At 40.5% G+C, this 16,917-nt stretch overlaps 1 protein-coding gene across 5 annotated transcripts in view; it reads right to left on the bottom strand.

The window, feature by feature from the left end:
- DIP2C (disco interacting protein 2 homolog C) overlaps positions 1-16,917 on the bottom strand; it is a 364,898-nt gene that overhangs the window by 24,006 nt on the left and 323,975 nt on the right. For 3 of the 5 annotated variants that reach the window (XM_036841829.1, XM_036841830.1, XM_036841832.1), the window contains 2 exons: positions 11,308-11,476; positions 9,121-9,291 (listed from right to left, as the gene is read on the bottom strand). In XM_036841829.1, the coding sequence (XP_036697724.1) occupies positions 9,121-9,291; positions 11,308-11,476 (340 nt within the window). Of the gene's footprint in view, positions 1-5,812; positions 5,888-9,120; positions 9,292-11,307; positions 11,477-16,917 lie in introns of all 5 variants that reach the window. The other 2 variants (XM_036841828.1, XM_036841831.1) reach the window with 1 other exon arrangement.

The following is a 16,917-nucleotide window of genomic DNA, read 5'->3' as shown; positions in this document are numbered from 1 at the left end:
GTCCCTGCCTGGTAATTTTTTATAGGATGTCAAACACTGTAAATTTGACCTTGCTGGTCACTCATCCCACTGTGTTCTGGCTTCCCTCGTATCTGATGAGAGTTCAGCATCATTTTTATTATTGTCCCTCTTACATAATACATCTTTATTTTGTAGCTGCTTTAAGATTGTCTCTGCTGTTGGCTTTCAGCACTTTGGTGACGATGTGTGTAGGTGTGTTTTTTCAAGCTACTGTGCTTGGCGTTCACTGAGATTCTTGAATCTGTGTGTTGATATCTCATCAGTTTTGGCCACTGTGTCTTTAAATTGTTCTTCTGTCCCATTTTCTCTCACTCCCTCCTTCTGGGACTCCTATTACATGCATGTTAGACAACCTGTTATTCCACAGATCTCAGAGACTATCCCATTTTATTTTCATTCCTGTTCCTCTTGTGTTTCAGTTTGGATAATTTCTATTGACTGGATTTCAGGTTCACTCACTGACCCTTTCCCTGCTGCATTCAGTCTGCTATTAAACCATGAGGAATTTTTATTTTTAACACTGTGGTTTTCATTTCTAGCATTTCCATTTGGCTCTTTTTTGTGGTTTCTATCTTTCTGTGATATTCCTCATCTCTCCAGGCAAGGTGTATACCTTTCCGACTAGATTCTTTAACATATTTATATAGCTATTTTAAAGTCTCTGATAAATCCAACATGTCTATTCTACTGACTCTATTGACCATGCCCTTTCATGGCCATGTATCCTATTTTCTTTCTTCGTTGCATGTCTTTTAGATTTTGATTGTAAAGCAAACACTGTGTTTAAAAGCACAGTGGAGACTGAAGTAAAAACATTTACCCCCAGAAAAGGGCACACTCTCTCCTGTCAGCCCACTAGTTTGTGTGTCTGAGTGAGCTTGGTCTGGGATTTGTGGCAACATTAGATTTCATTCATGCTGGCTTCCCATGCCTGTGAGCAAGATCAGGACTTTGGATCTGAGCACTAATAAGACTCTGGATACCTCTTTATGCTTTATAGCCTAGAGGCTTGCTTTCCAAACTGTGGGAGATCTCTTTCTGCTTCACAGCTTGGCTGCCAGCTTTCTGCATGACTGGCTGCTTCTCTTTCCTCTCCATTCTGCTGCCCAACCCCTAGCCTTTGGAAGGCAAAATCTGCACTTGGTGAAGGCCCTGGGGGCCTGAGAGAGATGTGCTTGGCCTCCCTGCCCCACCTCTGTCTTTGGAGTGCAAGGGTGGTGCACCAGATGATCTGAGGCTCTCTAGAGAGGAGCTCTCAGCTTTTCTGCTCTCCTTCCAGCCCTCAGGACCTCTGCTTTCCACTCACTGAGGAAATTTTTTCACTTCCAGGGCCCCTCCTCAGACTTCAGAGACCTGTTGCTTTGACTCACCAGAGGCCCATAGAACCGCAGCTGGATTCTCTCAGCTCCTGCTCTGTTCCTGGCTTTTGCATACTGCCCTCTGGAGTAGGTGAGGTCTGTGGGGAGTCGGTGGGGGGTATGCAGAATGACTGGGCTGGGGGTCCCTGGGATTCTCATCCTCTTGCCAAGCTATTTACTGCTGTTAATGTTCTCAAAAAAGTTTGGCTGGTTCCTGCTCCCCTGTAAGGGGTGAAAACAATTGTAGGTCTCTTCTCTCTGAAAGATTTAGTTCATTTAGATTTCTCTGAATCTTGGCTCTCTGCTGAATTTTAAAAACTATGATTTTGTGTATTAGCCAGATGGTTTCAATAGTTAGGGCTGGAACAACAGTCTCTTGTGACTTACACATCCTAATCAAAAATGGAAGTCCAGCAGGGAACTATAGATATATTCAGTATCTAAAGGAAAAAAAGGGAAGTCCAGAATCCTTTTTAATGAATGTATTTTTTGCTAAAATTGTGGTTAGTATTAAGCACATTGATTGATTTAGAAACTGGTATCAGGAGTGGTTGTCAGGGAAATAGGGATCTGAAATTGATTAGTTGGTTTGGTAAAAGCCAAAGGGCAGAGAAAATCCAGCTCATCTGCCAGGCTGGACTCTGCAGATGTCCATGCCATGCCCTGGCAAAATGGGTAATTAAACCACTTTCACAGGGGTCAGCAAACACCTGCTTTTGCAAAGTTTTCCAGGAACACAGCCTCACCCATTCATTTAAACATTATCTGTTTCTGCCTTGAGCTACAGAGACGAAGGTCGCTGAGAAGAGATCACAGACTGCAGGCCCAGCTCTTCACTCTCTGGCCTGTCAAGAAAAAGTGCCCCAAAGGCTTGTCTTGGGGACCGCTGATCCACAGAACAACGTGAAAACATAGTGAGATAACCCAAACCAGAGGGAACATCTGACTGAGAAGCTTGTGGGTTCAACATCACAGTCTACTAGGACCCCGAACTCCTCATGTGGTTATTTCTGAAGCCCCTGAATGTTCAGATGGAGAGACGTGCTTGGCTATGGCAGTTCCAGCACTGATTCTCTATTCCATGCGGTGCCCCCGTGCCCAGCACACATCAGACATCTGTGGTGGTGAACTTGACAATCGAGTCTATGGCTTACAGAGGATCAGTGACGGAAGGGCCACCAGCTGGAAACCCTGGACCTGGCCACAGTTGTCTCTTCTGGACAGAGGAAGGGTATGGTATTGGTTGCAAGAGTGAAAACTGCATTGTGGTGGGGTTTTGTGGGAGAGGGGTGATGGGTAAGAACGGGATGAACGTAGCCTTTGGTCACTCCTTTTTTGGTCATCAGGCATCAGAACTCTTTCTGTATTTGGGGAAGTCCTCCACTTTTGGAACCTGGTTGGATACAAAGCCTCTGTCCCTCTGTAGTAACTAAAAACATCTGCCACTCTCCTGCTCAGCTTTCCTGGAAGCCAGCCTGTGGATTACCAGCCTGCCAGGTAGCTGCCTCTATTCACAGCAAGAGGAAGCACAAATGTTCTTGCCCTTGGCGGCGGACGCGTCTGCGACACCACCCAGCAACCTTTTAAGTTACCAAAGAAGGTTTCTGCTGCCTACAAATTAGAGCCCTGACTGATATACAGGTAATTGAGAATACAGGTCCCATGACCTCAAATGTTAATTTTCATTATCTGGGACAACATACATCAGCAGGAGAGGATGTGGAAGTTCTGTGGATGTGACAAATTCCCTGGAGCATGGGAAAACCCCAGAGGCGCCTCACTTATGTTCACTTCCCTTGTCTAAAAGCAATGTTGGGAGAAAATGAATTGGGGGCTCAAATGAATGAGTCTTATTATAACTATTAATTTTATCTTGAGAATTACTTAAGATCTACGTCACCCTGAGCCTTCCACTTTTTTTTTCTTTTCAACAATCAATGACTCTACTTCTCATCATCAGGGTGGCTGTATTTCTCTTTCATTGTGTGAGTTTCAAGATTTAAGGTTTAAGACCTTAAGGTTTCAAGATTTAAGACCATAACTGTTAATACTGATTTAATTCCACACAGCTATTTATAATAAAGCTTGCCTCAGATAAATTAATCGTTATTTTTCTATATAATAAAGATCAAAGTTTCTGTTTAAAGTGGCTTAAAAGTTTTTTCCTAATAAAACAAAAATTGAGATTTCTTTTGGAAAGCAGAAGACCTCATTTTCCCCTCCCTTCTTCAGCTGGTGAGGAGGATGCTAATTTTTGTTACCATGAACTAAATTTCTAAATCTAATACATCCAAAGACCTTTCAAGCTTATACTTTTGAAAAGAGTAATTGTGGATGAAGCACAACATCTCTTTTGATGCAGGTTAATAAACAAGTGGCACTTCCTAACAGAACTAAGGAAATTTATGTTAAAGCCAATCTCACAAGTCATAATTTGATCTTTCTAATGCCCACTTTTGTCATAAGTTCAATAAATCAAAAGTGCTTTAAAGTCATTTTTACAGATAAATATTCTGGGAAATGTCATTCCTAAGTATAACAAATGGCTCATACTTCTAAATTTCTTTCTTCTGCAGAGTCCAAAATACTCTGCAGAAATCAGCGTCATGTAAAACCAGAGTCATCCACACTGAATTTTGAGTCCATTCTTTTGCCATTGAACTACGTCAAAAGGACAATTGCAAAATAATTAATGTGTCAATTCCTGCCTCAAAATGATAAATGGGTAAACAAGTCACTCGGTTTCTAAGATATAGAAGCCGAAACAACAGCATCACAGAAATTATGACTGTCTCAATTTTCTGTTATTCTACTTTTGTGATTGCCTCATATGTAAATTTTTTAAATTGCTCATTTGCGTACTTGACAATGATGTATTTGTCAATTTTCATGATTTTCTCTCATATTACAAGAAACTAGGGTTTCATGTCACAGCCCATGAAAGCAGGCATTGCGGAGTCCCTTTGTGGTGGCCCTGACTCTGTTCCTAGAACAGCATCTAGCACACAGATGCACGTCTTCTGAGCTGCTTGATTTAGGTCACATGGAAATAGGGGGTCTGATTTAAAATGTTCCAGGAAAGCAGTCAAAAACCGAAGGCAGGATATCCTGCCTGTATACAGTTCAATTTTGTAAACAGTTTACAAGGCTGTTATTTCACTTGGATAATAAACCACATGGAATTGGCACCTGACAAAATTGCAAAATGTGAGATTTCTTTAACATGTTGCTCTGTTTAGATGACACAGTCAGTAGCAATGCCAGTTCTGTTTCCGGCAGCTGTTTTTATTTCCCTGCTTTGTCAGGAAAGCTCACTTAACTTCTCTGAGCCTCAGTTTCTCTCCTCTTAAAACGGAACGACCGAGCTTGCTCTCTGTGAGTTGTAGGAAGCTCTAGCCAGATGCTGCCTGGAATTGAATGGTGTGACACATTTGTGAGAGAATGTTTTTTTTTTTTTTTTCTTTTTTGGGCATGAATGTCTTTTTTCTGAAGGTGCAGGCCCTGGAACTACTGTTTGAGATGAAAATGCTGCTGGAAGCTTGAAGAGCAGCAAACCTTTGATTTTCATTTCATTTCATTTCATTTCACTTAATTTCATTTCATGATAACTTACAAATGATGCTGTGAGTTTTTACCTGATGAAGATTCACATGAGTTCATTTCAGAGAAATTTCAGGACTGCTATGTACTTACTTCCTTCAGGAGGCTTGAGGCTAACAAAAAACACACTGAATTTCTCAAATGTGAAGCATATTTGCAGTCAGAGGAGTCGACACCCAGTACTTTCACAAAATTCAGTCTCAGGAAGTGACTGTGTGACTATGTGAGTCATGTACTGGGTTCTCTAAGACAGTTTTTCACAGAGCAGGGGGATGCAAGTTGTTTATGTACATAATTGTGAACTATGGCAGACAGCATTAAGTGGGAGGGATGACCTGCCAAGGGAATTCAGAGGAAGGAAAGTATTCCTAGCTGGAGGAATTGAAACATGACACCTGGAAAGAGAAGCAGGCTTTTGCCACATGAAGAAGGTGGAAGCCCATTTCAGGCAGAGAACAGCCTGAGTCGCGGCATCAGGAAGTAAAAGCATGAAAGACTCTACGGTAGAGAATGTCATTTAGCATAAAATTGTACAAAGGGGAGAGAGATGCTCGGGCTGGATCGGTCAGCGTGCCATTGATGAAGTAAACACAAGCCCTGATTTATCTCACATAAGTTCAGAACCTCGTGCATCAGATGCGTCTCATTCTGCAGTCACAGCACCCTGCCCGCTGCACAGCCCAGCCTCCCCAAGGCCAGGGGGCACTTCTGGAAGGGGACCCACGGACGCTAAAATTGTGGTCCCCAGCGAGCGCAGCTTGTAAACCCCACATGGCTCGGTTGAGGCTCCATTCCTCGTCTGGACAGCGTCCTTCGCGTCCCTACCCACGTACCTCGTGGAGATGGAGACCTGCCCTCCTCCTGCAGGGCTGCCCTCTACCTGAGCACTCGGGGTCCAGTCGAGGGCCCTGAGGAAGGACGACAGGCGATCCAGCTGAGAAAACATGTCCTCAAACAACAACAAATCAACTGAAAACAAATACGCCCACTCACTGATTTCACATATGTTGGTAATCCTTGTGTTCCATAAGGAAAATGGTGTAAACTTCTCAATGTCTTTAAACGTTTAGGACGGGTTTGGAATTTAGGAACTATCTTAGCCTTTTTTTGATTTTTTTTACATCAAGGGAGTAATGGTGCTTATCTCTGGGTATGACTTATGAATGTTATTTATTTATTGGCTAGTCTGTATTTTCTGATTTTGTTTCCTAATATAAATACTTTTTGTAAAAATAATCTATAAAAAATTCATAACTTTTCAGGTTGTTTTCCTTATTTCTTTGTCTAAACATTCTTAAAAATTCAGTTTTAGTATATTTAACATCTTTATTAGGCATTTATTATGTGTCAGGCCCTGTAGAAACACAATGGGAACAAGAGACATGGGACTTCTGCCCTCAGACCTCAAGCTATGCCTGCTCTGTTTGCTTGGGACCATAATCACAGATTTTTTAATTTCTGCAAAAATTAATAGAAAACAAACATTTCCACTGACCAGCCCTGCCTCAAGGCTTCTGCACTTGATGCTGCCTTTGCCCAAATTTTTGTATGTTCACCTCAGAGGGCACTTTGCTGAAATGTCACCTCATAGAGAGGCCTTTCTTGGCTACCCCTCCTAAAATTGCCTCCTGTGTGTCTCCTTTACCTTCTTACTTTATCTTTACTAAGAATATTTTATTCACTTACTGAAAAAATCATCTGTGTTTACTGTCCATCTGGTTCCATGAGGGCCAGAACCGTGTCTTGCACTCATCTGAGTAAACTCTGACTTAGGCTGACACGAGCTACTCACAGGATGGAGTGTCGCCGAGAGACACCATGTGTGCGGTTACGGGGTTCTGCTCGCAGCCTGCTGGGTCCTGCCTCCCCAACGCCAGAAAACTCCTTAATCCCGACGCACACCTGGCCCCGGGGTTGGCAAGGATAGAGAGTCTGCATTCCTTAGTATGATACACTTAATTTATTTGATTTATCTCTACTATCAGACACATTGATATTTTCAGCTATTTTCTAATACTGACCATTCAGAAAAAGAAAAACTAACTGAAAATTAGGTGCGAGTAAAGCACCCAAGTAGAAAAACTTAAAATGTACAAAAACACTTAAAGATGCTGTCAACATTCCAGAACAGCACCATGACCCGTGATTGGGGATGTCAGCTCTGATGTGGGCATCATACTGACGGAACTGTTTTCTAGAAAAAGAATATTTATTCTTTTTATTAGGAGTATAGAACTTAATTTATTCAACATTCTTACAACACACATTTATTAAATATTTACAAACCACCAGGTACGGTTCTAGGTGCTAAGGACACAGGAATGATGGAGCTCGTATTTTAGGCCACAGAGGTGGCGAACACCTGTGTGCCAACTTCATTCTCGGCTTCTTACCCTTATTTTCTGTCACCTCTATCTTTTCAATTATTTTTAGTGTATTTTACTTTCCCTACTTAATCTATTGCTTCCCTATAAAACTTCTTAAAACATTTTGGATCAAGTAGATGGAAATAAATGAAAAATAAAGAGGTAAATAACCGTAAGTGCTCTATTTCTAGTATCTACAAAGTTTTAATTCTATATAACAAAGTGTAGTAGAACTTGCTTTGTTGCCTGTATGAAGTGGACAAATGCTAAGTGATATTATGTTAATATGGGATCTATTCTATGCCCTTCTCCCTTCATCTGCCAACATTCTGAGAGAGAGAGAAAGAAGAAGAAATACTGTGGCCAAGAGCCTGTCTCTCACGGATCCCTGATTTTTTCCCCACTACTTGCAGAAGGGAAGCATTACATCATCCTATGGCTGAATTTATTTAAGAAGTGGATTTCTGTATTTCTCATTTCTCCTCATGGAACAGATGGCTAGAAACATTTAAGCAGAACAGATCAAGGTGAATAGGAAAAGAAAACTTCAATATTTAAAGAACTAGTTTGGCAAGATAAATCCAATTCTTCAGATTACCTCTTAGAAAAGGGAATTAATTTCAATCACAGAACAAGGTTCAACTGACTCTTGAGAGGACCCTGGTAGTTATAAATTTTTTAAAATGGAGCTAATTCAAAGAGAAGGAAGACAGAGGCAAAGGAACACCAATGAAAATCAGAACAGCTTCCTGTAGCTAATTTTTCTGAAGCGAGCTCAGCACACTGGTCACATGGGGAGAGCCCTTCCTCTCCAAAGTCCACGCTGAGTCCAGATACTGAGAGCACTGGCCGGGAGACAGCTGACCAGGAGCTTCCCGAGGTCTCCCAAGGGGAACCGTAAGCAGCATCTCTGGGTCGTAAATGGGAGAGACAGTGAGTGGGCAGGGAGGGGAGATCAGGAGCCAGCTTGTGTCCTCTGTCCTCCACTCCAGCACCTGCTGTGAGCAAAGTTCTTGTCCTTTTAATATGTTCCAGGAACAAAGCCTGCAGCTGAGCCCTGGGCTGGCTTGTTTTGGATGAGGCTGCCCAAAGGGCACTGGGAACAGATTCCCATACGACTTTCCTTTCCTTCATGGACTAGATCTCATGTTAAGAGTTCAGAGACGGAAAGGAATAGTGAAGATGGTCTGAAGTGGGCTAATGAAGAGAAAGAAAGAAAACAAGCATTTTTTTTTTGCCACATACAATGCAAGGCTATCTTACGAGGGCAGCCTCACTTACAGCTCTGCCTTAGAAATGCAGCCAAAAGTATATACTTCAATGTCATCACAGCCGCAAATTCATGAATCTGCTTCATGTCCTGGAATTCTTCCTACAGAAATTACTGTCTGCATACAAGAGACTAAGTACTTCAAGAGACAGGATTTCTTGCCACAGTGAAACATTTGTTTAGTATCTCATCTTTAAAGAGCCTGACTTCACAGGTCTTGACAAACTGCTACTCATGTTACAAAACTTAAAATGTCCCAGGACAGAATAAGCCTGTGAATGCTAGTTATGAATAATGGTTACTGACAAATGCAGACTATAATTAAAAACAAAACAAAACAAACAAAAAAAAAGTGTATACCAACCACATGCATTTGACTGAAAGATACCTTCTAAATGTGGGTAAGCATCAGCAGGGGAAATGGTGTTGAGCAGTGTGGCGCTGTATGCCTGTCTTTAAAAGTCACTCTCTGACTCACGCACTTACTGGCATCAAGGAAACTCACCTGCAAGCAAATCGCCAGGTTCACTCTACAGCCAAACGAGGTGCTAACGGCCCGTGGATGGAGGCCCAGGTCTTTAAACAGTTTTGAGAATGACTGGGTGAGTGCTATTCGGGGCCGTTCTTCTGCCACCACTACACAGGTCCGCACGCGGGACAAGTCCAGTCCTCGTGCCTAGAAATAATGACAGCAGTAGGAGGTCAGCCTTGCCGGTGTTAGGGGTGTGACCTGCAGGCTCCTTACCCAGATCTGTACAACAACAGAAACTCCACACAGATATTCATGCATTAATGTGTCTGCGCCATTAACCAAAATGGTGTAGAACATATGTGTAAATAAAAAAAGTCCATATCGGTAATCAAGGATGCCATTACAAACATATTTTAAATAATTCAAGAAGCATCATGAGGAGAAAAGTTGAAGAAAAACAAGGTGTGGATAAAATAATTAAAGGACAGGGTTTGGGGAAGAACAGAAGCACTTGTATACACTCCTGCCAGCATGGATACACAGGAACATCCATCGCAGATAAATGAGAAACCTGCTTTTAATATAGGAATGGAAAATGAAAACATCTGGGCAGCTTCTTAAACACAGCTCTCCTTTCATGTCCTGAGACGTAAAAGGTCCCAGATAAACTGTCACAAGGAAGCACAGCTCAGTTCTGCCCAAATCGCATCAAGTGAACGAAATGGCAACACCCCGGGCAGGAAATGAAGTGCCTTAAAAGCACAACACTCCCAAGTGGAGTCGAGGAAGAGCAAAACGCGCAACGGGAGTGGCAATGAAACAGGAAGCGAGGGAGCGACAGGGTCTCCATCCCCACACGGGACAGTTGCCAGGGCCATCAGCGTCCTGGAGAGCTGACAAGGGCACCTGAGCTGAGGAGGGACACAAGTCAAGATAATGACAATCTTCCAAACGTGCAGTTACACAGGGAAAATTAAGTCCGGGTAACACGAATGACCCTCGACACATGCATGTTTTGGGAGGCAATGTACCCTGGGCTTTGAGATGGTGCTCCTGGAGCCACAGATTCAAAATTTGGCTTCAAAGCTTACTAAATGTAAGAACTTGGAGAAGGTGCTTAATTTCTCTGTAACCTAAGTTTCCTCATCTTTAAAATGGAGACAATAATGGATCTATTTCAGAGAACTACTGAAAAGGTTAAATTAATCAATATGTAAAGTGCTTAGAAATCACTTATTATTTCATTTGGTTATTTATAAATGCATCTATAGGTAAAGTTCATGAAACGTACTCAATCATTTTATAGCATAATACAGGTGGACATGAATAATAATTATGTTTTATAAATGTCCTTTCCTGTATAAACATATAACTTCAAGTAATATTTATTTATGTAGCTTAATATCAGAATTATCTTGCATTTTGCTTTCTTGTTCAAGCTTAATGCACTAGGTCTGCATAGGAAAACAAAATTCAGAAGAGAGAAATATATTGCTTTACTAATGGCAAGCGTATAGATAATTTGTATGTGTACATACATACACACAAATATAATCTGTGTATATAACTATATACACACACTCACATATCTGAGCATATAAACAATGAATAGTTGGAATATTAACCAAAATAGGTCATATGATTATTCTCTCCTAGTTACTTGAATAAGGACTACATAATTTACTATGAAAATATGCCTATCAAAAAGTCCTTGGCTTAAATGAAGGGAAATGTTGTTATTGTCACATAGTGGTAATTGAATATTAAAAAATAAAACCAAGCCACTGTTCACTGGATTGTAAAAATGAATTTTGGTTAGGACCCAGATCTACCAATCAGGGTCCTCAAGGAAAACGAAATGAGTGGCTAAATTTAGACATATGACTCGAACCCCAGCAATGGAATAAAACTAACTGCACTCAAGAACTGAATCCACCAACAAATCAAAAGGCAATTCAGGACCCTCCAAGTAACCCTAACAGAATTAAAGACATCAATAACATACACTCTGACCTCTAACTCTGGCAGTGGGAAAATATCCATGTTATAAAACAAGGTTTTCACGTGAAAACAACTTCGTCAACCTCAGGTGACAGCAGACCGTATGTCGGCTTTTCTGAAGGATCATTTAGCCTCACCACACCTACTCCACACACTCTGACACTGATGTTTTCCCAGTACGCTGGCAAGTGTCCCCCAGGCACTCTGAGGGCTGCTTACCTTGAGGGATTCTGTCTGTGAGCCCAGCCCCTTGGTACACAGTTCCATCACTGAGTAGGAGCAAAATGTATCCCGGACTTTGTACTGACTCACGGCAAGCAGCCACAAGGCAGGGTTGGTCTCCAGCTCTGCAGGCGGGATGAGGATGGACTGGTGCCCGGAATACACGCTGCACAGAGAGATGGGAGGGCTCAGTGAGGATGGAGAAGGGGGGACCAGCCAGCCTCTGAGAAACACCTACTGTCCATTTGCAAGAGGGGACAGTCACACCAACTCTACTCTCCGGTATTTGTAAATATAAAACAAAAGCGTGTTTACAAAAACATTCCGAAAAATACAAAAGAACTATGGGATTATGATCTGCAGTTACTGCCATTTTGAGCACTCACTGAAAGATCTCAAAGCTCTGATGCTGTTAGGTTTTTCTCAAAACTGCTATATTCACAGAATGGACTCTCACAGTGGGAAACACAGGACTGAATTTTGGTAAAAAGGTCTGGAAGTTCCGAACAGGAGTTAGCAAACTAGATGCTGCCTGGTTTTGTAAATAAAGTTTTATTGGGACACGGCCCTCAGTCCTTGCAGTACCATCTGCAGTGGCTTTCACACCAACGGGCAGAGCTGAGAGTTGCGACAGAGACCATGGAGCCTGAATATTTACTAAACAGCCACTTGAGGAAAAGCGTGCCCAACCCTGGTTCAGAAAACTGACATCCAGAGTAAATAAAAGGAAACTAAGACAATTAGAAGAATTAGGATTATAATTTTATTTCAGAATGATCCAATCAGATTACCAAACAGAACTAAGGAAAATACAATCATTCTCTAATTTTACCTTTACGCTAGAGAGCACGGGGAGAGAAACAAGAGGCTACATATTTTGTTTCACCATTAATTAATGGGGCAAGTGTGATTTTAAAATAATGAAGTATTTGCCAAACTACATTTTCAATGGTATTAATTTTGTTTGGTTTATGGCTACAAATCAATATTATTAGATATCATATGCTATAACAGAACATCCTTGATAAACTACCTTCTAAGATTTAAGTAAAAGAGATTTTCTTTTTTTTTAAATTGAAGTATAGTTGATTTACAATGTTGTGTTAGTTTCAGGTGTACAGCACAGTGATTCAGTTATACACACATATATATATATTATATATTCTTTTTCAGATTATTTTCCCTTATAGATTATTACAAAATATTGAGTATAGCTCCCTGTGCTATACAGTAGGTCCTTCCTTGTTAGCTATCTATTTTATATATATAGTAGTGTGTATATGTTAATCCCTCTCCCCACCACTTTCCCCTTGGGTAACCATAAGTTTGTTTTCTATGTCTGTGGGTCTATTTCTGTTTTGTAAATAAGTTCATTTGTATCTTTTTTTTTTTTTTTTTTTTTTTAAGATTCCACATGTAAGTGATACCATATGGTATTTGTTTCTCCCTGGCTTACTTCACTTAGTATGATAATCTCTAGGTCCATCCATGTTGCTGCAAATGGCATCATTTCATTCTTTTTTATAGCTGAGTAATATTCCATTGTATATGTATGTATGTATGTATGTGTGTGTGTATATATATATATATATATATATATATATATATACACACCACATCTTCTTTATCCATTCATCTGTTGATGGACATTTAGGTTGCTTCCATGTCTTTGTAAATTTTCATGCTACTGTAAATAGTGCTGCAATGAACACTGGGGTGCATGCATCTTTTAAAATTAAGAGTTTTCGCCAGATAGATGTCCAGGAGTGGGATTGCAGGATCATGCAGTAATTCTATTTTTAGTTTTTTAAGGAACCTCCACACTGTTTTCCATAGTGGCTGCACCAATTTACATTCCCATCAACAGTGTAGGAGGGTTCCTTTTTCTCCACACCCTCTCCAGCATTTATTATTTGTAGACTTTTTGATGATGGCCATTCTGACTGGTATGAAGTGATACCTCATTGCAGTTTTGGTTTGCATTTCTCTAATAATTAGTAAAGTTGAGCATCTTTGCATGTGCCTGTTGGCCATCTGTATGTTTTCTCTGGAGAAATGTCTTCCTAGATCTTCTGCCCATTTTTAGATTGGGTTGTTTGTTTTTTTGATATTGAGCTACATGCACTGTTTGTATATTTTGGAGATTAATCCTTTGTTGGCTGCATCATTTGCAAATATTTTCTCGAAGTCCGTAGGTTGTCTTTTTGTTTTGTTTATGATTTCCTTTGCTGTGCCAAAGCTTAAGTTTAATTAAGTCCCATTCATTTATTTTTATTTCCATTACTCTAGGAGATGGATCCAAAAAGATATTGCTGAGATTTATGTCAGTGTTTTGCCTATGTTTTCCTCTAGGAGTTTTATAGTATCCAGTTTACATTTAGGTCTTTAATCCACTTTATTTTTGTGTATGGTGTTAAATAATGTTCTAATTTCATCCTTTTACATGTAGCTGTCAAGTTTTCCCAGCACCACTTACTTTTTAAAAATTTATTTATTTTATTTTTGGCTGCGTTGGGTCTTCGTTGCTGCGCGCGGGCTTTCTCTAGTTGTGGTGAGCGGGGGCTACTCTTCGTTGTGGTGCATGGGCTTCTCATTGCGGTGGCTTCTCTTGTTGCAGAGCATAGGCTCTAGGCACACGGGTTTCGGTAGTTGTGGCATGCAGCTTCGGTAGTTGTGGCATGCAGCTTCAGTAGTTGTGGCTCGCGGGATCTAGAGTGCAGGCTCAGTAGTTGTGGTGCACGGGCTTAGTTGCTCCACACCATGTGGGATCTTCCCGGACCAGGGCTTGAACCCGTGTCCCCTGCGTTGGCAGGCAGATTCTTAACCACTGCACCACCAGGGAAGCCCCCCAGCACCACTTATTGAAGAGACTGTCTTTTCTCCATTGTTATTCTTGCCTCCTTTGTTGTAGATTAATTAACCATAGGTGCATGGGTTTATCGCTGGACTTTCTATCTTGTTCCACTGATCCGTATTTCTGTTTTTGTGCCAGAACCATACTGTTCTGATGACTGTAGCTTTGTAGTATAGTCTGAGGTCAGGAGGCCTGATTCCTCTGGCTCCATTCTACTTTCTCAAGATAGCTTTGACTATCTGGGGTCTTTTGTGTTTCCATACAAATTAAAAACTTTTTTGTTCTAGTTCTGTGAAAAATGCCATTGGTAATTTGATAGGGGTTGCACTGAATCTGTAGATTGTCTTGGGTAGTATAGTCATTTTAACAATATTGATTCTTCCCATCCAAGAACATGGTATATCTTTCCATCTATTTGTGTCCTCTTCAATTTCTTTCATCAGCATCTTACAGTTTTCAGAGTATAGGTTTTCTGCCTCCTTAGGTAGGTTTATTCCTAAGTATCTTATTCTGCTTGATGTGGTGGTAAATGGGGTTGTTTCCTTAATTTCTCTTTCTGCTCTTCTGCTGTTAATGTATAGAAATGCAACAAATTTCTCTATTAATTTTGTATCCTTCCAATTTACTGAATTAATTGACGAGCTCTAGTAGTAGCAAACCTAATCCAACAACATATTAGAAGGATCATACACCACGATCAAGTGAAATTTATCCCAGGGATGCAAGGATTTTTCAATATTTGCAAGTCAGTGTGATACACCACATTAACAAATTGAAGAATAAAAACCATATGATCATCTCAATAGATGCCAAAAAAGCTTTTCATAAAATTCAACATCTATTTATGAGAAAAACTCTCCAGAAAGTGGGCATGGAGGAAACATACCTCAATATAATAAAGGCCATATATGACAAACCCACAGCTAACATACTCAACAGTGAAGAGCTGAAAGCATTTCCTCTAAGATCACGAACAAGGCAAGGATGCCCACTCTCACCACTTTTATTCAACACAGTTTTGGAAATCCTAGTCACAGCAATCAGAAAAGAAAAAGAAATAAAAGGAATCCAAATTGGAGAAGAAGAAGTAAAACTGTCACTGTTTGCAGATGACATGATACTATACAGAGAAATTCCTAAAGATGCTACCAAATGGTTTTTTTTGGTCTTAGTTTTAAAAGTCTTATTGTGGTAAAATATGCATAAGATTTACCATTCAACCATTTAAAAATGACACTCCAGTGGCATTAATTAAGTTTACAATGTTGTGCAAACATTACTGCTATTTATGTCCAAAATTTTTCACCATTCCAAACAGAAGCTCTGTACCTAACCCATCACCACTTCCACCTCCCAGGGCCTGGTAACCTCTAACCTACTTTCTGTTTCTGAATGGCTTATTCCAGATATTTCGTTTTAAGTGAAATCACACAATATTTGTCCTCTTCCCCCTGGATTATTTCACTTAGCATATTGCCTTCAACATTCTTCCATGTTGTAGCATGTGTCTTCAAGGCTGAATAACATCCCACTGTTATGGATGGACCACATTTTATTTGTTCATTCATCCATCGATGGATGCTTGGGTGGTGTCTACCTTTTGGCTACTGTGAATAATGCTGCTATGAATAGCATGTACAAGTATCTGTTTAAGTCCCTGTTTTCAATTCTTTTGGGTATGTACCCCAAAGTGGAATTGCTAGACCACATGGTAATTCTATGTTTAATTTTCCGAGGAACTGCCAAACTGTTTCCCAAAGGCTGCACAATTTTACATTCCTACCAGCAAGGTACGAAGATTCCAGTTTCTCCAAATTCTCCCCAATACTTGTTATTTTCCATTTTTTTTTTTAGTATAGCCATCCCAGTGGGTGTGAAGTGGTACCTCATGGTGGTTTTGACTTGCCTTTCCCTAATGACTCATGATGTTGAGCACCTTTTCATGTGTTTATTGGCCATTTGTATGTTTTCTTTGGAGGAACGCCTAATCAAGTCCTTTGCCCATTTTAAAAATGCAACTGGCTTTCATTATATCACTGATTGAGGAATCTTAAGCCCTCTGTCTGTTGAAAACAAAGATTCAAAAGTGTGAAAGTTACCCAATAGTGAGTAGTTCATCATTAGAGCTGTATTCACACACACACACAATGTTTTACGATACGGCATTGTAATGCTGCACTGGTTTTTCTTTTGTGTTATTACTTGAAGTTAATGCGTAAGCCAGGAATGTTAATTAATCTGATCTCCTCTAAAGGAATATCAGAATAAGTAAAAGAAGACATTGCCACTTTATTTCAACAATTCTATGCCAGTCAGGATTCATTGCACAGGCTGTATTAAATCTACTCAAGCATCTCAGAGCACACTCAAATGCCACAGTTATTGTAGAACAACAGAAGTTTCATTTAAACCAATGTCTCCTTTTAAAGGACAGTGCTTCTTCAAGGAAGGAGTAAATAATGAGCTCAGAGGAAACACCCCCGTGAGCTGAAGGTTCCACCCACCTTCCCTAGACCACCCTGGGGATCTCAGCTGAGCAAGTGAAAATCACAAGCAAGAACTTTAAAAAGAAGGTTCTTAGACTAAGTCTGTCATGTACAAATAACTGACATGCTCTTTGGACGTATTAGAATAAGCACCATTTAAAGAACCTGTTTTTGCTTCATAAAAAAGCCTTAGCCTGATGAGGTGGGCTGGGTGTGCCCCTTGGATGTCCCTTCAGAAAGCAACAAGCCTGTGATATGGTGCTGGGG

This window comes from Balaenoptera musculus, chromosome 2 (assembly GCF_009873245.2).
Source record: "Balaenoptera musculus isolate JJ_BM4_2016_0621 chromosome 2, mBalMus1.pri.v3, whole genome shotgun sequence".
NCBI lineage: Eukaryota > Metazoa > Chordata > Mammalia > Artiodactyla > Balaenopteridae > Balaenoptera > Balaenoptera musculus.
Note: the sequence above shows the minus strand (reverse complement) of the source record. Positions and strands in the feature narration are given on the sequence as shown.